Source organism: Nannospalax galili, unplaced genomic scaffold, assembly GCF_000622305.1.
Source record: "Nannospalax galili isolate Female #2095 unplaced genomic scaffold, S.galili_v1.0 scaffold31, whole genome shotgun sequence".
NCBI classification, from domain to species: Eukaryota; Metazoa; Chordata; class Mammalia; order Rodentia; family Spalacidae; genus Nannospalax; species Nannospalax galili.
In genome coordinates, this window is record NW_008332149.1 from 5,123,699 (window position 1) to 5,147,495 (window position 23,797).

Below are 23,797 nucleotides of genomic sequence, written 5' to 3' on the forward strand. Positions count from 1 at the left end.
TGTGAGGGTTATGCCTGCATGTATGTAAATGTACCCATGTCATGCAATATCCATGGAAGTCAGAAAAAGACATCAGATTCCCCTAGAACTGGAGCTACAGACAGTTGTTAGTTGCCATGGGGTGCTTGGAATTGAACCCGGGTCCTCTGCAAGAGCAGCCGGTGCTCTTAACTGCTGAGCCATTTACTGAGTGTTTTACTGTATTTTAAAGACAGTTTCCAGTTCTCTGCTGAGATCTCTTAAGTTTTTGTGCATGGTGTCTACTAAGTCAGTTTTGTTAAAGGCCATGCTGCAGTCCCATCATGCAAGCCATATTTATGTCAAAACACTCATACACATGAAAAATAGTGAAATAAATAAAAATAAATAAAAACACTCAGTAGTTTAGGAGCACTGGAAGCTCTTGCAGAGAACCCTGGTTTGGTTTCCAGCACCCACATGGCAGTTAATAACCATCTGTAACTCCAGTTCCAGGTGATTCAGTGCCCTCTTTTGGCCTCTGCAGGCATTATGTGACACAAGTGCACCTACATAGATGTAGGCAAAACACTCAAACACATAAAATTAAAAAAAAATAAAGCTAAATAAATAACTGAATAAATAGTTGAGTTCCTTGACCCGAAGCTACCCTAGCTTGCTTACATCTCCTGGCGCCAACCCTAGAAGCCCATTTCTCTTTAGGCTGTTAGGTGAGGGGTTGAGTCATCCTGTGCCTTGTGGCTGCATTTTTCTTGAAGTGATCCAGAAGGACTTTTTTCAGTGTTTTGTCTGCCCTCAGCTATGTATGTATGTATGTATGTATGTATGTATGTATGTATGTATTAGAGACAGGGTATCACTATGTAGCCCTGACTGGCCTGGAACTCATAGTGTAGTACAGGCTAGTCTCAGATTCTTAGAGATCCACCTGCCTCTGCCTCCCGAGTTCTGGAATTAAATAAAGATGCGAACCACCACACCCAGCACCTGCCTACAGCTTAGCAGGCCCAAGACGGGCTGAGGGCAGGGGTTGGGTGGATGCCTTTCTTTGTGTTAGTGTCCCCTTCTAGGCAGCAAATGGCTGTTAGTACTAGGTACAAGGAAAGGGGTGGCACCTCAGACTGTGTATGTGTTTGATGGGGGCGGGGTGTGTGTGTCGGTATCCTTTTTCCTTATCGGTGGCTACAGGTAGTTCCTGTGCCCTTGAGCCTGGGGGAGGAGCTTCCTGACTTTGCACTGCCTTGTTGCCTGAGGTACCTTCCCTCCTCAGTTGAGGGTTCAGAACGGGGGTTGGCACGTTGAGGTCCAGAGAGTTGTAAATGTCTGTCACAGTGCTTTCATCCACTGTTAACAGCAGAAGATGGTGACAGATGTCATGGAGTGTGCAAGTTGTGTTCCTAAGAACTTTATGCACAGGTATGGCCCAGACCCTGAGCCCTGGTCTTGATTACAGGTAGCTCCTCCCTCTCCAGCCTTCATACCCTGTAGTGACCAAAATCTGTCCTCTCTTCCTTGGGGTTCTTAAGAGTGGATGATTTCCTCCTTCCCTCACCAGCAGGAAATGCTTTATTGTTGGTTTTTTTGTTGTTGTTGTTTTTTTTTGGTCTTTTTTGAGCTGGTCTCCCTGTAGCCCCAGTTGACCTAGAACTTACTATGTAGACCGGACTGGCCTCAAACTCACAAACATCCTCCTGCCTCTGCCTCCCAAGCGCTAGGATTATAAGTGTGCACCACCATGCCTGGCGGAAATGTTTACTTTTTAACAGTGCCAAAACCTGGGTATAAGTGCTAACCTTTGCCTGCCACAGAGGACTGGGGGATTGTCTGCCTGTCTTCCAGAGGTGGACAGTTTCCTCAGGTAAAGAAGTGTCCACAGGATACAGGTATGGGGGTGGGGTGGGGTGGGGGTTTCTACGCTTCCTTTTAGTCATCGGCTTTTGCTTTGACTCTGAGTAGGCTCTGGCAGTTTTCCTGTCTCTGTTGGTGCTTGTGGACCCAAGTGAAGTCTGCCTGGGCTTCTTCAGGCACTCCTGCCGCCTCAGCAAACTGTGATGGCCAGGGATTGCCAGACGACTCTAGTGGAAGCCAAGGAAACGGGGAACAAGTGTGGACTGAATGTGGACACGTGCAGTTGCTCTGGAGCCTGGCTTCTGTCTAGCAGGAGCGCAGTCATGAAGCTTGGTCTGTGCAGCCCCTGCGCTCTGCCCCTGAGTGTTGTCTGGGTTGGGAGGACTCGACTGTGTAGATGGTATGACAGAGCACAGCCTCAGCGTCCAGCCGAGAGAAACTGATGAGGCTGTAGCCGAGCCATCAAAGCAGGATACAGAATAATTCATATTTCCTAAGAACAAATATACTGACAGGCAGACATCCAAAAATACATCAAAAAAGATATAAAAATGTTAATGGTAGTATATCTGGTGTTGGTAGTAACTATTTTTCCATGGTTACACTTCTAAAAATTGTCAGTGAAAAAGCTATATTAGTGGCCTTGTTATGTTTATTAGGTACTGCCCTTCCATCTTCTGTTTTTACTTTAACATATAAATGTCAGCTATTTATTTGATGACAACCAGATGCTTTTATGAAGATAAAAACACAATATTTAAAAAAATATTTAATGGTCTGGAGAGATGGCTCAGCTGTTAAGAGCACTGAATGCTCTTGCCAGAGGACCTGGGTTCAGTTCCTAGCACCGAGATGGTGCCTAAAAACTGTTCCTAACTCCAATTCCAGAGGAATCCAGTGCTCTCTTCTGACCTCTGTGTGCATTGCATGACAATAGTGCACTGACACACAGAGGCGATACATAAAAGTAAAATATTTTTAAAAATTTTGATGTGATGGCGGAAGGTCTAGGAAGGGAGATATGAATATGAAATTGTAGACTCGTTTTTATTTTTTTTTTTTTTTGGTCTTTTTGAGACAGGGTCTCCCCTGTAGCCCCAGCTATCCTGGAACTCACTATGTAGACCAGGCTGGCCTTGAATTCACAGAGATTTGCCTGCCTCTGCCTCCCAAGTGCTTGGGACTACAGGCGTGCGCCACCATGCCTGGCTTTGTTTGTATTTTATATTCACAGTATTCCATTTACCACTATTAAAATATATTGAAATGAGATTAAAAAATAATCTTAGTTTCAGGTGCTTGATAGCCACATATAGTTTAGTGGCTACCATATTGAACAGTGCAGATAACAGAAAGTTCCAATGGGTAGGTCTGACCTAGATCATATATACATCTGTTGGTTGATAGCATTGTTTAAACAAATTAGCCTCTTCTAAAATTAATACATATCTAATTAGAGAGCCTGATCACGAAACGTCCTTATTTAGCCTCCAGTTTTAAAGGCAAGCTTGAGCTAGGCATGGTAGTCCACACCTTAAGCCCAGCTCTTGAGGCAGAGGCAGGCAGATCTCTGAATTCAAAGCCAGCCTGGTCTACATATCAAGTTCCAGGCCAGCCAGGGCTATATAGTGAGACCGTGTCTTTAAAAAAAAAAAAAAAAATTAAACTTGAATATTCATCTTTTTGTGAAGGTGCAATTTGTATAGTAAATCTTTTTTTGCTTTTAGGTGTTTCTCACACTTTATTGATGTATTATAAAAGTTTATTTTTAGTGACATTTAATAAAGTTATATACAAAGTAATTTTTACATAGTAATACATAAGATTATCTTATCCTACTTTTAAAAACATTTTCCATTTGATATTGTTTATAAAATAATATCTATATGAAGTTATTCATTGTAATATTGCGGATGGTGACAAAACAATAACAAAGTATCAGTCTGGGGTCTGGTTAAGTACATAGTACATTCGAACATTTTATTTACAAGAATAGAAGTTCTTTTTAGGATCTCTGTTGCCCTGAAACTTCTTCATGGGTTTGCAAGATCAAAGCTCTTTCCTTTATCTTACTTCCCTTTTCATTATGATGTCATCTGTTGTGATGGCGCAAAGCCATGGCAGGGGAAACTGCTGGGCCTTACTTCATATCTTCACTTTCACATTCAAGCATTCGAAAACAAAGCTTAAACAGGTCAAAAGCTCAGCCCAGTTTCACAAGATGTCCTAGATGGCAGGATATGGCCCACACATGCCTGTAATCCTAGCACTGGGGAGGCAGAGGCAGGAGTCACTGCAAATTCCAGGCCAGCCTGTTCTACATAGCGAGTCCTTGTCTCAAAGATAATGTCTAAGATGGAACCATGAAAATCATTCATTTTTATTGAGTTGTGACTTTGAGGTACTTCAAAAAATATTCTATAAAGAAATTGGAAGCTGTGTACCAAAGTATAATAAAGTCACATGAAGAGTGAGTGACTAACAGAGTGGTTATTTGGATTTAAATTATTTGACCAACAGTCTTTCAAAAATGAGCAAGTCTGTTCAAGGAAGATGACTAACAATATTGTTGCTAGTATTAGAATTTGGGAACCCTGTCTATCCCTGACCCAATAAGGTGCTGATGACTTAGGTATGATGCTAGATATTTTCTTTTTGAAATGTATGAAATACGCCAGGATTTAGATCTGTGTAATTCAGTGAATTAAGTATTTTCCAAATGGCCAATGTGCCCCAGATACGTGGGTTAACGATCTGGTCACAGTAGAGGATAGACCAGAGTTCCAGTAGAACACTGAGAAGCTCTGCTTCAGATTTCAGAATTCCTATTACAGCTAATCCTTAAGAAGCACCCATTTGCCAAATTTCTGAGAATATCAGCCATGCGTGAAACGGCTGTTGAAATACACTGTTCTTTTCATTTACGTATCTTTTTGTAAGGTTAAAAAAACACATCACAACTGATTGGTTATTGAAGAAGGTACAAGCATCTAGCTATCTTTGTTAAAATGTGAAAATAATGACTACTAAAATTTCCTTTAGTAAATTTGGATTTGTTTTGGAAAATTATTTTTCATAAAAATGTTATGCTACAATGGCTTTATTGTGTTAGAATGAATACATAATTTAAAATATGTAGCTGTACTTTGTCAAGGGTTTCAGTTTCATTTAGAATACAGAATATTCAGGTACAACAAAATGAACATTTTTATGCCTGTGAGTGTTATGGAAAAGTTAGGAAGCATTAGTGTGCCCTAGGACTGCTAAGCTGCTAATTACAAATATCCCCTGAAGTATGAATTACCATTTTTGCATAGTCAATATTCAGATCCTCGTAGTTACATCCCTAAGAAATATTTGATAAAAATTATTCAACTTTATTCTCCCCCCGAAACTCAGAATTTTAGACAAATAGATAAGATATTCTAATGAAAATCATATAACACACCCAAGTTCAAAGGTGTATTTGAACCTCTAAGCTTCCTCTGTTTAATCATAGCAGGACACTAATCACACAAGATACACTGAATCATAAACGTAGTGATGGTATGTTCAACACAAACCTCGGGATATTGCCAACTGGGAGATTGGAATATGCATTCCAAAGCATATTCCTGTAATTTTTTTGTTTCGTGTATAGCAAGAAAGGTCTGTCCTGGAATAAAAATGTAACCATACACTCATAATACAAAGCAGCTCTGTGGTTTCACTGGGCACTGAGCACGGCACAGTGACAATAATTTGGCAGCAGGACAAGAGACTAGATTCATGGCAAAATAGCAGCTTACAGATTTTTAGCAAATATGTGAAGAATATACTCTTCGGCTTATTGAATACATTTTGCATGAAAATACCTTTCCATGAAGGTGAATAATTGTGGTCGTTTGCTAGATACAGAGTTAGTGATGAGGCAGACCAACAAGCAATCAAAGCATATGGGTGGCTGTCAGATACCCTCTGTGTGTGATGACCTAGTCGACTAGGACTCTTGTGGTACTTGAGATTGGAGATCTTGGGTCCTTTTCCTTCTTAACGTTGCTACCTGATGCCATTCGTAACTGGTTCTGGAATAGCTCAGAGGTAGCTTTCTTTTTAGAGAAAGCAATTGCTTTTTCTAAGACTTTTCTAGTCTCACTCTTTTTGGTGAACTTTTAGCCTCCATCAAAATGCCCCCGCCTCAACCCCCAATACTACTCGCTTACAGACTTCTGCTTTGTCTCTTCTTTCTTCCTCTGACACTCACGGTAGAATTCATATCTTCATGTCTCTTGAAGGCTGAGGGCTTGTTCCCTCAACCCACATCTCTGAGGCTATGTCATTCAGTCTGTAGTGCCTGTAAAGAAAGCTCTTAGTGCCTAGTGTGATAGATCCTCCACAATTGTATGCTGCCGGGTTACAAAGTCACGGTGATTTTCATTTTCTACTTGGATAATACCTTAAGGGTACTGGTGAGGTTTGGCCATTTTATTTCTGACTTTTACCATATCCATGCTTCCTGCAACATCAAATGGCACACATCCATTTGTCCCAGGTTGATCTTGATCTTGGCAGGAATATTACCTGTTGAGAACGGGTGTGCCTAAACACTATTGCTGAACAACTCACTCATCTTAGAACTTACGTAGTTCAGTTTAGGAATTGTATCTGCTTTGGCAAGCACTGGTATGATGTTACTTAATCTGCCTTGCTGTCCAGGCTCTTCATGTTAGAAAGGTCAAGTATCTTTATAGAGTGACCTGTTGGGGCAAGGCAGTGGAGGTAGTCATGATGTCCATGAGAGCCATAATAGTAGAAGAGGGAGTCCTTGACTTTCAGTTCTTAGAAATAGGCCTCACACTGACCGTTTCTGTAGTCAACTATTGATTTATAGCAGATGCCATGCCTCTTCACATAACACCCATTGCCAGGGCAAGGCACTGCCTCAGCTCAGCTCCAGCTCCACCCCCACCCCACCTGGGCCCTAGCTCCAGCCTGCTTATGGGTCTTGGCTGGTCTGGTGGTCAACACAGAGGATACAGGCTGAGGATGTCCATGGTGCCCCTCCCAGGTTTGCCCCAATGGAAAGTCATTGAGCAGAGAAAGTGACTAGAAAGTTGGAATTTAAGGAATAAAACAGGAGCAAGCATTGAAATACCTCAACCCACTGTTGACAGGGACAGTAGTTTCTCTTAATACATATTTTTAAACTCTTATTTTTGGTGTTTGGATATGCGGTCTCATTACATTGCTGAGGCTGATCTCAGATTCCTGGAGTGCTCAAGTGATTCCCCCTCTTCATCCTTCCGAGTGCTTGGGAGTTCAGTTGTTTTCCACTACACCCATCTTAGTTCCAATAGAGAAAGTATTTGATGTAACCCAGGTATGAATAAAGGGTTTGTGGAATTTTAAAAAAGATTTATTATTTTTATGTGTATAGTGTGCCTTATGTATTTATGTGCACAGTGTGCATATAAGGAGCCTGTGGAGACCAGCAGAGGGTGTATAAGATATTCTTTTTCTTGTATGAGTATAGCGTTTCCTGGAGGGACGGACAAGCATGAAGTGGTGCCTGGGAAGGAAGGAGCTGAGGGTACAACTCTGAGCCCATTTAACAGACATGAATGTTAAACTAAATGAATGTAACACACCAAAAGGGGATGGAAGGGAAATTTGCACCCAGGTTTATTAGGAGGATCTGGGGTGTGGCTGTGTGGTAGCATACCTGCCTAGCAGTAGGTGGGGCCCTGGGTTCTATCCCAGCGTCATCACCATTCCTCCCGAAGGTTCAAATTTACACTGATATTTATTATTTTTCTGGCAGTTGCTTTTTCTTGTTTGGTGTGAGGGAGGAAAAAAAATCTTTTTTTCCCCCCCTCCAAATAATGTCTGAGCTAAATACCGTCCTTGTGGAATAATGGAATGCAACCAGGTAGCATTTCCCTAATGGGGACCAAAGTAGCCTGAGTTTTAAAGAGGAACAGTTTGAGTAGGTTTTTCAAAATGACATTTATTTCTAAGTTCCTGGAAAAGATTGGGTTTATTTTCTCAGACTGTCATAATTTCTGGCCTTGTCATTTCAAAGGTTTTGAGTAAGTGCTGCACAAAATGTACAAGTACAGAAGTTAAGTGTTCTGACATTTGATCCAGTATGGAAAGTACTTTTTAATACTCTTAACCTTTGAGGCTTTGGGAATTCTTGAAAAGAATAAGGAATTCAATTTTATTTATTCTCTCCTGCTGCTAAATGCGCCTTTTGATCAGTGTTCGTGTTTTTATAATTCTTGGATGAAGTGATCTTTCATGAAAAGGGAAAATTATCTTAGTGTAACAGCTTTTCAGATTTGCTTTTCTCCTATACTTGTAAACTTCTTTGAATGTGGAAATATCATTTCCTGAGTTCTTTGAAGAAGCTTAGAGGAAGATCGGGTGTGCCTTTCTGGTCATTAGTACTAGTTAAGTTCACCTATAATGCGGAACCATTTCCCCCCAAGTTCTTTAGTTGACAGAAACTGCTTTTTTAAAATGTTAATAGATTTTTCTAAAAACTTCTTAAGTATTAGACACAGGGAAGTTTATTTACTCTCACTTGTACAAGTTATGTGATGTTTTCAAAGCAGTTCCACATTATTTTCTTTGATTTTTTAGTATATCTTTAGAAGTAGTACTGTGAGCATTTCTTCTTAGTATGGAAATTGAAACTCCAAGAGCTAAACGAATTACTCGTTTAGCCGTAGAGCTTTGTTAAGTACCAAAATAGAAATTTAAGCAAAGCCAGACTAGATTTAGATGTAAAGTTTAGTCCACAAGACTTTGTCCTTGAAACATACATCTGTCTCTGTCTGCTGTCTACTGTATTCTAGGCATTCTGGTCAGATTGGAGATGCACAGATAAGGCACAGATCTTGCCCTCAAGGGCTTGCAGTTAGTGGCAGAGACCACTCAGTGGGAGCAGTGACTAAGTTACCCCACTTAAGGGCCATGGAACTCGGATATTTTTGAGAAAGTAATCTAAATCTTGAAGGATCTAGGGTAAGTCTGGTTGAAGGGTGTGGCAAGCTGTTTGGGCAGACAGAACACAGGTATGTGGGATCTGCTGGTTTCGTGGTGCTTGAATGGGCGTGGTGTGGGCTGTGGAAGCAGACGTGAATGGTACGCCCTGAATTGGGATGTTTGAACTTTAGTGGGTACCAGGAGGGGAGCTTAACTAGGTACAGAACAACTCAGTATATGTACTCTGGCGGTAACCTTCATTCTACAGGCAGGAAGCTAAGAAAAAAAATGTTAGTGAAGTGCCTCCCATGCGGGAGACCTACAAGAACTTGGTACTGCAGTGCATTAGAGGTGAAGACAGTTCTTCATCTCTCTTCTGAGCTCCCAGGTTGAACTAGAAAAATTATGAGGTGAACTTTTTATTGTTTTATTTTAAAATATTTATTATTTTAACTTTATGTGTATATTTTGCCTGCATGTATGAAGATGCACCACGTGCATGCAGTGCCCCACAGAGGGTGTTGGATTTCCTGGAACTGAGTTATGGATGGTTGTTAGCTGCTAAGTGGGTACTGGGAAATAGAACCTGGGTCCTCTGGAATAACAGTATGTGCTCTTAACTGCTGAGCCACCTCTCCAACCCCAAACGTTAACTTTTAAAGAGTATTGAAAGCTGGGCATGGTGGTGAACATCTTTAATCCCAGCATTCAGGAGGCTGAGGGAAACTGCGAGTTCAAGGCCAGCCTGGTCTACATAGTGCGTTACAGACTACCCAGGACTACATAGTGAGACCCTGTCTAAAGAATAAGTAAAAAATATTGGAACATTTGAACAGTTCTCAAATAACTTAGATAAGGCTTATTTCATTTTCTTTAAAAATACTTTTTTATGTGTGTGTGTGTATGTGTATGCGTATGCCATGTGGGTGCAGGTGCCCAAGGAGACCAGAAGGAGGCCTCGGACCTCCTAGAGTTGCAGTTATAGCAGTTAAAAGCTGCCTGATTGAATTTGGGTCTCCTGAAAGAGCTGCAAGTGCTCTTAACCGCTGAGCCATCTCTTTAGCCCTCTAGTCTCACATTGTTGAATTTACTGTTAGGAATCTTTCAGTGTGGCATTCTGTATATTCTTATTTGAAAGCAAGATGTGTTTATGGTCTGGTTGTCAGGTGATGAGGTTTACAAAAGGCAGGCCTTGTGTGGAATCTGTTTTATTTGCCTGTTTTTTAAAATTACTTTTTATGTGTATGAGTGTATTGTCTACATGTGTGTAGGTGTACCCATGTGCAGTGCCTGTGGAGGTTGGAAGAGGGCATCGGATTCCCCTGGAACTGGAGTTATAGACAGTTGCTAGCTGCTCTGTAGGTGTTAGGATCTGAACCCTGGTCCTCTGCAAGAGCAGTCAGCTCTTGACCAGCCCATTTGCATGGCTTCCCATGCCCTCTCCCAGCACCCCACCCAGAAATGAATTCTTAGTTCAACACCTGTAACCATCATTTGCTAATGCCTTAATCTTATAAAGTGCTGCCTCGGTTACGCCTCTATAATACTAAAATTTAAGAGTAAAACAGTACATGGATATATTTCACAGTGCTCTAGGATTGAGGTGCCACAACAAAATACCACAGACTGAGTAACATAAGTGTTTCTCAAAACAGTTTGGAAGCTGACAAGTTCAAGATCAGGGATCTGGCTTATAGGGTTCCTGCTGAGGACTCTCCCTGGTTTGTGGGGGCCTGCCTTCTCACTAAAGTTCTCATGTAGGCTTTCCTCTTCCACATTTTGGTGGTGAGGGTTGTGTGAGTGAGCTCTTTGGTTTCTCTTAGGACACTTATCTTTTTTTTTCCCCCCAATATGTATTTTTTATTGAATTTTTGTGCATTTCATACATCTTAATCATATTTACACCCTCCCCTATTTCCACCTCTCGCCCCATAGCTGACTCACTGGATTTCTTGCATTCTGTCATGTATGTTAAGGCCTATTGAGTCAAGTTTGTGTCCCCAAGATGTCCCTTGATGTGAGTTCATCCACTGGAGCCTGGGCAGCCTATCTACTAATAGCCCTCCCTTAAAGATCAACTCTCCCTCACCCAGCAGTGATCAGTTGCCAATAGTTGCTTGGCTAAGGTTGGGTCTTCCTGCCCATTTCCCCAATTCTGCGCTGGACTTTTGTCTGGTTTGAGTTTGCATGGGCCTTGTGCATGCTGTCACCATTGCTGTAAGTTCATATGAGCAAATTTCCAGAGGTCTGGAAGACTCAGTTTTCTTATGGTCATCCACCACACCTGGCTCTTACAATCTTTAGAGGGACACTATCTTATAGGACCAATGTGGCAACCTTATGACCTCATGGAATTCCAGTTATTTCTTAGTTCAAATATAGCTATACCAGGAGACAGACATTTCAACATGAGAATTTTGCAGGGATGCATACATGATACAGTTGGAAATGTTTCCTTGGTGGCTATGAGGCTGAGCATTTTGTAGCAGTGAGTTCATAAGAGGTGTGCATTATATTTCACTGCTGTCTAGAGCTGCAGATGTATATGGGTCATTTGAGTCCTATTCTAATGTTGATAGCTGGTTAACTACAGAAACTTTTTACATCCAAGCTAACGCAGAACTCTGGTGCTGTACCTATAGTAATTATAAAGATTTATTGACTATTCTAACACTATCTGGAGCCTGTTTTACTTGATTGAATCCCCTCTCCCCCGATTCTAGGTCCCAGTATAGTTTGGTTCCTGTAGGAAATGTCTACTTAATTCAGTGATAATTTTTTAAAAATCATACTTCTCTTTGAATGTATTTTCCACTAAACAAGAGAGCAAACCTTTCCTTAATTTTAATATGCTATAATTTTACAGGTTTTGTTTTGCTGTTGTTCTTTATTGAGATAAGATCTCCATGTAGACCAGGCTGGCCCTGAACTCACAGAGATCCACCTACCTCTGCCTCCCGAGTGCTGGGAGTAAAGATGTGTATCACCACGCCCGTGATTATGCAGTTTTTAAAGATGACTAAATCAAAGTTTCACACAACAGATTGTGAAACAAAGATAGCCTTAACTGACTTCAGAAAATAGGCATCTCTCTCTTGTGAATCTCTGTGAATTTTGGATTCCTGTTTACATGGGTTTATATTTCAGGCAATTGAGGAAGGACTTCTTTGTGGTTCTCAGAATGCTCATGTTGATGTTCTTTCTCACAGGCCAGTCCTCCAGATCTTTATATTGAAAGATTTAACATAGCTCTGGGACAGTACATGGGAGCATTGCAGAGCATCGTGCCTCTTTTCATATATATGGTAAGTCAGAGCTTCTTCCTTTCCAAACCACAAAGAGTTAAATGTGGTTTTCTTTTACTATGTCTTGTATATCCTCCATTCCTGACTTCTGAGACCACAGATAGTGTGTGGTTGAGGTAGGAGGATCCAGTTCTTCACAGCACATTCTAAATAGAATAACCCTAAAAATGCAGGTGAGAGAAGTAGAAGAAATGGTTCCAATTACGGGTAAGAAAGCCACCCCTGGCTTTTAAATTAGATTTGTTCTGTGACCGTTTCATGCGTGTATATAATGCATTCTGTTTCCTTCCTTCCCCAACCCTCTTTGATCTCCCATCCCTTGATCCCCACAGATCCCCTTCCCACATTCATGCCAAGAAAAGATCTTTCTAAATTAAAACCAAGCCTAAAAACCAAGAAGGATGATCCTAGATGATAAAAGAAAACCTTTGTGCAGCCAACCACCAGAAACAAAAGTAAACTGGGAAAATTTTTAGGAGATTTGCAAAACATTAAAACACAGATTTATTATTTTTTTAAAAATAATCCATTTTCATGGATTAAGGAAAAGGTCAACTGCTGTTTTTAACAAAAAATATGAATTGGATAGCTTACAGAAAATACATGTAGTTAAATGTGTTTTAAAGTGCTGGGGTATTTTTAAGTGCATGATAGTATTCAGTTCTGATGAATCTGTAGGGAAACGAGCTCTCCCCTGCCAGTAAAAATGTGAATTGGAAAAATTCTTTGAAAGACTCAAGAATTTTAACTTAAGGATTTTTCTGAGTCATAAATATGTATAAATACTATCCATATGTATAAGAGTTTGTGGTATTTTTTATAGAACATTGGGGAAATTTGTATTGTTGTCAATTAGGAGTTATTTAAATAATTTATGGGGGGTTGGAGAGGTGACTCAGCAGGTAAGACCTGGGTTCAATTTCCAGTACACATGACAGCCGTCCATAACTCCAGTTCCAGGGGATCTTGTGCCCTCTTCTGGCACCTGCAGGCATTGCATGGCATGGGTTACATACATGCAGACAAAATACTCATATACATAAAAAAATACAAATAAGCCCGGCCTGGTGGCACATGTCTTTAATCCCAGCACTTGGGAGGCAGAGGCAGGTGAATCTCTGAGTTCAAGGCCAGCCTGGTCTCTATAGTGAATCCAGGCCAGCTGAGGCTAGAGGGAGACCCAAAAAACAAACCAACAAACCAACAAAAAACCCCAATAAAACAGAAAAAAAAAAAAAACAAATAAAATTAATTTTAAAAATAATTTGTGGGGCCTTAGAGAGATGGCTCAGTGGTTAAGAGCACTGTCTGCTCTTACAGAGGACTCAGGTTTGGTTCCCGACACCCAGATGGTGGATAACCATCCTTACTCCAGTTCCAGGGAATTCAGCATTCTCTCCTGACCTTTGTGGGTATTGTAAAACATGAGTGCGCTTACATACATGTAGACAATACACTCATAAACTGAAAATTCTGAAAGTAATAAATAAAATTTTTTTTAATATTATTTTTATGTGTATGAGTATTGCCTGCCTGTAGGTAAGTGCACCCGTGTCATGCAATGCCTGCGAGGACAGAAGAGGCCATTGGATCCCCTGGAACTGGAGTTACAGACAGTTGTTAGCTGCCATGTGGGTGTTGGGATTCAAACCTGGGTCTTCTGTAAGAACAACCAGTGTTCTTAACTGCTGAGCCATCTCTCTGGCCCATAAATAAAATTTTTTTTTTTTTGTCTTTTTGAAACAGGGTCTCTCTGTAGCCCAAGCTGTCCTGGAACTCACTGTGTAGACCAGACTGGCCTTGAACTCACAGAGATCCACCTGCCTCTGCCTCTCGAGTGCTGGGATTAAAGGCATGCACCACCACGCCTGGACATAAATAAAATTTTTAAAAAATATTTTTAAATTTTATTTATGTGTATGAGTGTATTGCCTGCATGTATGTAAGTGCACCAGTGTGATGCAGTGCCCATGGAGGTCAGAGGAGGCTGGAGGTCGGATCCCCTGGAACTAGAGTTACAGATGGTTGTTAACCACCATGTGGGTGTTGGGACTCGAACCTTGGTCCCTAAAAGAGCAGCCAGTGCTTTTAGCTGCTGAGCCATCTCTTCAGCCCCAATAAATGTTTTAAATTAAAATTAAAAAGCAGTTTATGGAAGACAGTAGGAAAATGTGCATTTAAAATAATGGCACACATATACTTTTTTGTAGAAAATGGCCTTCAGAACATGACATAAGGGTAAAACACCAGGCACAGAGCAACAAGTTGTGTCCCTCAGGTGATCGTACATGTCCACACTCGGTGTGACTGAGAATGGATGGCATGGTTTTCTTAGTGTAGAAAGTGACACCCGGGGATAGAGCACTGGATATGTTCTGGGAGGCTTTTAGCCGTCCACTTCTTGTAGTTTTTTTAACCATGCACATCTTGTGATTAGAGGTTCTTTTTTTTTTTTTGTCTTTTTGAGACAGTGTCTCCCTGTAGCCCTGGCTGTCCTGGAACTCACTATGTAGACTAGGCTGGCCTTGAACTCACAGAGATCCGCCTGCCTCTGCCTCTCGAGTGCTGGGACTAAAGTGTGCGCCACTATGCCCGGCTGATTAGAGGTTCTTTAAAGAGAGAAAAGCACTGTCAAGAAAGAACTTAAGATCAGCTAGCACCCTGTTAGCATTCATCTTTGTTTCTCACTTGTACGCACCAAACTAACACGTAGACGTGAGCAGATTTTTTTAAAATTTATTTTATTTTTATTTTTTGTGTATGCGTGTATTGCCTGCATGTAGGTAAGTGCACCTGTGTCGTGCAGTGCCTGCGGAGGTCAGAAGAGGTGGTTGGATACCCTGGGACTGGAGTTATGGACAGTTGTTATCTGCCATGTGGGTGCTGGGATACGAACCCAGGTCTTCTGCAAGAACAGTCAGTGTTCTTAACTGGTTGCTGAGCCATCTCTCCAGTCCTGACATGATCAGATTTGATGTTTTTTGTTTGTTTCCTTTTAATTTTTTGTTTTTCTTAGGCTGATTTTGATTGTAAGAAACAGAAAACTTGATTCAGAATGATTTCAGGAAGAGAAGGTCTCTCATATTAAAAGAGTTCTCAGAATTAGGCAGTTGGAGTCGGTGGTTCTATTCTGTCTTCACTGCCCACCTCACAGTTCATGTTGTTCTCAGGCTGTGAGTGAACAGCAAAGAGCTCGGCTCGCTCTCAGCCTGATCAGTGTGTCTGCCTCTGAGCAGAGATGTATCTGGAACCCATACAGGGAATGAGGAGACCATTGCTGAAGGGAATGGGCACTGGGGAGTCTCCCCAGAGTGCTTCTGCTGCCTACTCTCAGCCTGGGTGCTGATCCCTGCAGTGCCCTTCTGAAGTGTTTCCCAGTATTATAGCCTTTTGATGCTGGTGGAGGACTTTTAAAGGGTGTAACAAACACATGGTGCCTCCAGACCATCTCTACATTCCTGGGAAGTCAACATTTGGATCCTCCAGTGTTCTTTCAACCTCTTGCCCAAAAGATCTATGACTGCGTATGACTGGGTTTTGGAATTTGATTTTTTTTTAATATATATATATTTTATTTTTATTTTACCTGTATGAGTGTATTGCCTGTGTGTATGTGAGTGCACCCGTGTTGTGCAGTGCCGCTGAGGTCGGAGGGCGTTGGATTCCCCTGGAATTGGAGTCAAGGATGGTTTGTAGCTGCCATGTGGGTGCTGGAAATCGAACCCAGGTTCTCTGCAAGAGCAGTCAGTGTTCTTAACCGCTAAACCATCTCTCCAGACCTTGATGTTTTTTAAATTGATACCTTTATGTGTTATTTCCCAAAACAGTATTTAGTGCTTCAGTTCATAACAATTAATACTTCTTTTCATTGATACATAAATATTTGCTTCTGTTTCAGAATAAGTTCTACATTGAAACTAAGCTTAACAGAGACTTAAAAGATGACCTTATAAAGTTGTTTACGGAACACGTTGCAGAAAAGCACATTTACAACCTAATGCGTAAGTACTTTGACTTCTTCTGGGGGTGAGTCCGCCAGCAGCGATCTCCTCTTTTCCTCCCTTCCTTTTTGGGCTCTCTTGCCCTTTCCTTCATCTGAGAACCTTTTCTCCAGTATTGACATCTTCAGAGCCAGAGGGCAGGAAGTCTTGAAACCCACCCTAGTCTAGGGAGAGAGACAACTGAAGGATTGAAAATGTGGCCTGAAGGTCACCCAGTTACCTGGAAGCCACTTAGGCAGGTCACTCATGGACAGTGTCTCATGCCTGGCCTAATCCTGTTGCCTTTTCTTCCTGACAAGAGGGAGCATGAGGGGTAGTTCACTTGTAACTTCCAGTGGCCCCAGGAGTGAAAGGCTAGCACAGGATCCTGTCTGGTTTCTGCTAGTTAGACTGTCATTCACTGTGTTAGACAAACTTTTAGCCTCTTGTGACCATGCATTTACTCTTCTGTGAATTAGGTTTTTAATATCTTCGCCATGACTGTGAGGGTGGTTTAGTATGTATGCTAAGCCCAGTCAGCCTTCCTGAATTCTCCCTGTCTTCAGGTCACCTGCCTCTCACGGTATGTGCCATCCCATCATCCTTCTCTAAGGAGTGTCCCTCTCAAGGGGACTCCAGGGCTTCCCATCGCCCATCTCAGCCCCTTTACAAGCTCATCTCTTGGTCGGTATCCAGCAAGGCAGTTTTTAAGAATTTGGCACAAGTTTGGGTTTATAGGTGTATATTTTCTTGCCTTCTGTTAAGCTGTAATTAGTTGCTACCACTGAACTTTTACTAGAATTTACAAAATAACTGCTTTAAGCTTGACTACAAACCCTTTTTTCATTTTTTATTTTAAATTAAGAGAAGGGATTTACATACTGGGTTGGTTTATTTTTGAAAGGCATGATTCCACTTAATAATATGTAGATACTGTCATCATTGTGTTCTCAAGAGACCTCAGAATCCAACAGAGAGACTGAAAGTGTGGCCTGTGACTTCTGCTCTGTTTAACGCTGAACTGATAATGTAGAAGAAGCATCTTTGCATGTTAGTTTTGAGCTACTCTAGCTGTAGTTTCATTTGGTTTTGTTTTTGAGATAGAGGTTTTCTGAAGCCACGTTGACCTTGAACTTTGAACAGTCCTCCTGTGTGAGCCTCTGAAGTGCTGGGGTTGCAGGGGTGCACTACCATACCAGACTGCTGATTATAGACATTTAAGTATTTCCTTAGGTGCTGACAGTTGTGTTTTGTTGTAAAATACAGCATATTTTCTTTGTTAAAATTCTTTTTTTAAAATTTTATTTATTATTTTATGTGTATGCATGTATTGCCTGCATGTAGGTAAGTGCACCCATGTCATGCAGTGGCTGTGGAGGTCAGAAGAGGTTGTCTGATCCCCTGGGACTGGAGTTACGGAAAGTTACTGGCTTCCATGTGGGTGCTGGGATTTGAACCCGGGTCTTCTGCAAGAACAGTGTTCTTAACTGCTGAGCCATCTCTCCAGCCCCTTCTTTGTTAAAATTGTATGAAGAAATGCTACATCTAGTAGAAATACTTTGTGTCCTTTCTGAACATGTGTGTACTTGCTCATAATTTGCAAGTCACCCCTGTCGGGCATGTGAAAAGAATGTTCAAAAGAAAATGTTGTGTCTCGATCCTAGTGAGCGCTGCCTAGTCTGACTTCCCATGAAATGGACACTCAAAGGCAGATACGCCTTTCTTTTTCCCATTAAGTGGAAAAAGCCCTTAAACTTTTGTAAATTGGATAAAACTGAGTTTATTAGGTATTCATTGAGCAATTACTAGCCATTGTATTTAGAGTGAAGAATGTGCTAAATACTGTTGGTCCTGGAACAAGGACCGCTATAAATGTTTTAACAGTGTTTGTGGGTGATCATCACAAGGATTTTTGACCATACACACACTTGCACACACACATACACAGAGTTTACATGTTGTAGGACCTGTTATAGATGCTTCACAAATACCCATTTAAAAAACATTTCATAGGACAAGTAGTTTTTACCAAAATTTTGTGTCAGGATAGCAGTGATTCGGGACTGGTGTTTTGACTCCAGTGTCTGCAACAGAGCATAGCTACACTATAATTCCTCTGATTTCTGAGCGCTGGGATTAAGGGAGTATGTCAACACACCTAGCATAGTAAAATTTAAAGAAAAAAAAACATCCTGGGTAAACCCATTGCACTGAGGATTACTTGAAAGATGAGTGGGGCCCAGGACCCAGTGAGATGCTTAAGACTTTGATGTGATGACCCTACCCCTCTACGTTTAACACTGTTGTTTATCAACATCTGTGAATAATGGGATCCTGTTTCTTTAATACTTGAGTTTTAGAAGAAACCTACTATTAAGAGTAACAGTTTACTGGGCTGGAGAGATGGCTCAGTGGTTAAGAATACTGGCTGCTCTTGCAAAAGACCTGGGTTTGATATCCAGCACTCTCATGGCATCTAACAACTTACCGTAATTCACGTTCCAGGGGAATTCAGTGCTGTTCTGACCTTCGCCGGCATTGCACAACATGGGTGCACTTAGGCACATGCAGGCAATACATTCATACACATAAAATAAAAATAATAAAAATACTTAAAAAAATATAAAAAGAGCAACAGTTTACTAGTACCTGTCCATGTAAGAGCTGTCTGGTATGTATGGTGAAGGAGAGAGTATGTATAGAGTTCAGAGTGGAACACAAGCTCCAACCTCTTCTGCCACCAGCTAGCTCTGAGTTTGGGCCAGGTATTCTGTGGTTTTTTTTTTTCTTGGCTTTGATTTTTGTATGTGTATTTGATTTTTAGTTTGTTTATCTATAGCTTTCTTGTCTGTTTTTTTTTTTTTTTTTTTTTTTTTTTAAGATGAAGCTCGTGAGAATTAAGCCTGTGTGGAGTTGCTAGTGCTGTCTAGATGCTCAGTAAATATTTCCTTTGTCTTTCAAGATGCCTCTTCAAGTACCAATTTCTTTTTTCCTTCAAAAGGGAGATTAGCTAGAATATCTTTTAAATTTCAGGTGCATTTTCTCCAAAGAGTTTAGGTAGGGAGGATCTTAATAAAGTATTAAAATGCCTTCTCGACTCTTAATAGTCTTTTATTTATGAATTTTAGTTGATGAGGGATTTGAGGTCTTGTTTTTTTAATGTAGAGTCTCTTGTAGCCCAGGCTGGCCTCAGACTCTTGAAAATGGTCTTGAACTTCTGATCCTCCTGTGTCCACATTCCACGCCTGGTTTATGTGGTGCTGGGAGTAAACCCAGGGCTTTGTGCATGGTAGGCAAGCAGTTTACCAAGTGCACTACAGCCCAGCGTCCGTTCTTGTATATGATTATTTTCAGTTAATTCATCCCAAGTTATTTGTACATATTTCATATATGTCTTTGTTTTGGATTTGTCATTTCTTCATGGCTCTCAGATTGAAACAGTGATCATGACAGTTGGCAGAGGTACATACTTGGCCACATATTGAGTGTGTCGTTTGAACATGAAGGCCTCAGTGATTGGTCAAAGACTAGGAACACGGATTAGTAAAAAGTGAGCACTTAGACATGAAGTACATGCTGGGTACCTGAGACTTTGAGAACTTATAACATTTAGAATTAAATTTTTTTTTTTGTCTTTTTTTGAGACAGGGTCTCCCTGTAGCCCCAGCTGTCCTGGAGTTCACTATGTAGACCAGGCTGGCCTTGAACTCACAAAGATCCGCCTGCCTCTGCCTCCTGAGTGCTGGGATTAAAGGCATGCACCACCACGCCTGGCTAGAATTTCATTTTTTAAATACTACATTTTTAAGTAACATGATTTTCTGACATATTTGTCATCCTTAAAACTTACGTTTTTCGAAGTCGTAACGATGGAAGGTGAAATGGGAAGGGTAAACTTGAGCAATGCATCTCTGATGACCTTTATTAATAAACTCCACTGAAAGTCACATTCTATGTCTGAAGCTCCTGTCCCTTGAAGTAAGGTGTCTATTTTTAAAAGAAGACATGGGTAGAGGAAAATCAGTTCATCATAACCCTGCCTTAAGTAAAATCCTGTCATGTGGTTTCCATTTTTTTTTTCCCCCTCATCTTTTTGAGACAGGGTCTCCCTGTACCCCAGCTGGCCTGGAACTCACTATGTAGAGCAGGCTGGCCTTGAACTCACAGAGATCTCCCTGCCTCTGCCTCTGCCTCCCGAGTGCTGGGACGGACCAAAGGCATGTGCTACTACGCCTGGCAGTTTCCATTTTTTTGTTTGTTAGTAAATCTTTGAGTGGTAAACTAAAAATCAACTGTTTTAGGTTAGTAAATTCATGTTCTGTTCAGTAAATAGTGGGATTTGTGTCAGTTTATGATATGTCTAGAGTTATTATTAATCACTTGTTTAAAGATATGAGGGAAATGCATTGCAGTAGGTAACCTAAGAGAAAGAATCTCACCTCACAGACAAGGGTAGTTTGTTACCAAAGTTAAGGTGGAAAGGTGAGTTACCACCTCTAGCCTTTTGCAGAGGAAGAACAAGGAGATGGATCCAAAGCATTTGGAAAGGAGGTTTCTGTCTTTGATCACAGTTATTAAAGTTGCTATATTGGTTGAGTGTTCCTAATCTGAAAATCTAGAGTGCTCCGAAATCTGTAACTTTTTATGCATGACAGATTTTGGAGTATTCAGATTTGTGCATTAGGAATGCTCAGGTTGCAGAATTCACTCAGATATTCCAGAATCCAGAAACTCTTGAGAGACTTCTGAAAACATACACATCCTAGGTGTGGTGATCCGCAGTGTCATGATGAGGCGTTGTTGATCTATGGTGATGTGATGAGCGGTTGGTGATCTGCAGTGTTGTGATGAGGGGTTGTTGATTTCTGGTGATGTGATGAGTGGTTGGTGATACTACAGTGTCGTGATGAGGGGTTGTTGGTCTGTGGTGACGTGATGAGCAGTTGGTGTTATGTAGTGTCGTGATGAGGGGTTGGTGATCTGCAGTGACATAAGGGGTTGGTGATCTGCGGTGATGTGATGGGGGGTTGGCTGTGTATCATTCTTCTCCTGACATGTAGCAGGAGTACTTTAGCTTTGTTAGTTAGTGCTCTGTGCTTCTGTTTTCAGGATCTCTCTTTCTCAGAGTCTCATCTCTTCTCAGAATGACTGATCCTTGTATTAGTGCCCAGCAGACCAGCACAGACTTCTCTGTCCCACTGAGCTGCCATGTTGGAGGGTTGGTAATCTCAGCTATTGGCTCTTGCTCTGCTCTCGGGCTGCTCTCTTCTTATATTATTCACCCATTCCATCTTAGAAATAGAGAAACTGACTGTTAGCAAGTGTTACATGCTTTATTTATTTTCCTTTTCTCTTTTTTTCCTTTTTCTTTCTTTTTCTTTTCCTTTTTCTTTTTATTTTTACCTGTTTGTTCTTGTTCCAGCTTTACTTTTAGAAGCCCAGGCAACACCATTTCAGGTCACACCTTCAACTATGGCAAATACTGTGAAAGGCCTGTATACTCTCAGACCAGGTAAACATCTGTCACTTCTGTTGGGATTGGACCTGTTTTTTGTTTATTTATTAAGCCTTATCCAGGGGGCAGTGGTTCTTTGTGTGCTGTGTGAGGCCAAGTGGCATTTCGGTTTACCATAGAGAAAAACCGAGATGGCATCGGTGCGAAATCTCAACTCAGAACTCACTTGAAACTCTTTCTGTACTATGGAAAACCAACTTTGGTTTTGTAGCACCTTGACAGAAATACATAAAATAATTTATAGGATGCAGATTGGATAAAATTGAATCCCATTGAGCGTGGTGATGATGCTTACATTACCATTACTTGTGTTGCTGGGGCAGGAGGATGGTAAGTTCAAGGCCAGTCTGAAAGCTACATAGGCCCTTGTTGAAAAAACAAAGCAACAATAATACAAAACAAACGAAAACCACAAAAAAATGGATGTCTTAGTCTCTGTATTTGTAAGGAGCTTCTCCTTCCTGCTGTGAATCTGCTGGCACACCCACAGCCCTATCTTCTAGACATTAGGGAACTGGTAAGGGAGCTAGAGACATTGCTAAAGTTGTAATCATGAGGGTTCCAGGGAAGAGAAACAGAAACGTAGCACGAAGATTGCTGCATTCACAAGCAAGGCCTGTAAATTAGCTTTGTATACCCGCTTTACAGTAAGACCATCCTAGATAACGCTAGTGACTTTGCAGTTAGTTGTCTTCTGTTCCTAAGCCAGAGCTCAGCTTGTCACTGAGTTGTTGAGCTGTTTAAAACATGCCCAAGAAAGAAGCTTTCAGAAATTCTTGGTAGAACATTGTCCTAAGATCAATACATACAAAGGAGTTTTTGATAGTAATTATCATTGTGTGAAATCCTTTGGGTTTCCAGAGGTTAAATGAAATAAAGCACTATGTAGAGTCAAGACAGCAGCTGTTATTAACAGCATGGGAGTGTGAACCTCGCAGTCTGTGTTTGAATTCAGTCCTTGTTTCAATTAATTGATAATTTTGTTGGTTAATTAATTTAAAAGACATTTCAGAATTTAGCTTGCTAAAGTGAAAACCAAGTGAAATGGTATCAGGGACAAACTGATTTAAGAAATTATTTTTTCTCAGACTGCTTTAAAGTGATGAGCGACTTCTAGAGTGTTCAAGTTCATTGTAACTTTATAATTCTACTTTATAACTTTTATTGAATTATTTGTATAAAGGAATTGTATAAAGTTACAAGAATATTTTATTGCATATTCTAATAAACTAATATTTTTTTCTTTTTTCTAGTATCTAACTTGAATTTCATTTTGGTATAGTGTTGTGAAAATGGCCCATAAGTTTTTTTTTGTATTCTAGGTTATAAATGGTGTTTTTTTTCTTTTATGTTGTAATGCTTCCAAGTGTAGTATGACAAATTCTGTTCCTAAGTAGGCAGCTTTATCAGCTCTGGCCTTTTACATTTAGCAAAATTGTAGAATAAAGCTAATCAATACGTGTAGAAAACTGTGGATGCCTGTTTATCTAAATGCTGTTTTATCCAGGTTGAGCTCTTGTAATAGGATTTATGCTCCTCATGAGGAGAATTCTGTGTTTGAGAATTGTCCTTTTTAAAAGGTGAATTTTATCACAGACAAACCTTTTGCTGCCCCAGGTATTTTCAGACATACTTTTCAACATATTTTGACATTTCCATGTCCTGTCAGGACCCATTGTGTTCCTAGTCTAGTAAAGCAGTTCTATTCTCCTGACAGATTGAGGTTGGAATATTATAGAAGCTGAATTTTAAGCACAAACATGTCTTCCCCAGCAGGCGTTCTCCATGCTGGCCTTTGTGCCTGCTGCATCTGAGTCATCTGGGGAGACTTCGAACCATAGACCCACCTCATGCTTGGAGACTCTGAGGACCTAACATTGGTGCTGTTTCTTTCTGGGGCTTTAGCTCACTTTAGAAACTGCTGCAGTGATCTCATCTTAACCTTTATTCCTCTAATACACACTTCGGATCTTTGTTTTAATGACTACCAGAAGTTCCACAAAGTGGCAGAAAAAGCTGACTTCTGATACCTCACATTGATTGTTTAGTGGTTCTCACAGCACCACAGTAACACTGAAGCCACATGGCAGGAGGGACACCGCCAAGAGCTTTGCCATGGCTGGGGGGTGGGGGGATGCTGGCTCCAGCCACTCCAGACCTGCATCAAGTGTTTCTCTCTCTCTCTCTCTCTCTCTCTCTCT

General features: G+C 40.9%; 1 protein-coding gene across 1 annotated transcript in view; it reads left to right on the plus strand.

Moving 5' to 3' along the window:
• Cacul1 (CDK2 associated cullin domain 1) overlaps positions 1 to 23,797 on the plus strand; it is a gene marked incomplete in the record, with an annotated part of 73,990 nt that overhangs the window by 37,272 nt on the left and 12,921 nt on the right. The window contains 3 exon segments of the mRNA XM_008827320.3: positions 12,006 to 12,101; positions 16,000 to 16,102; positions 21,504 to 21,593. Coding sequence (XP_008825542.2) covers positions 12,006 to 12,101; positions 16,000 to 16,102; positions 21,504 to 21,593 — 289 coding nt within the window.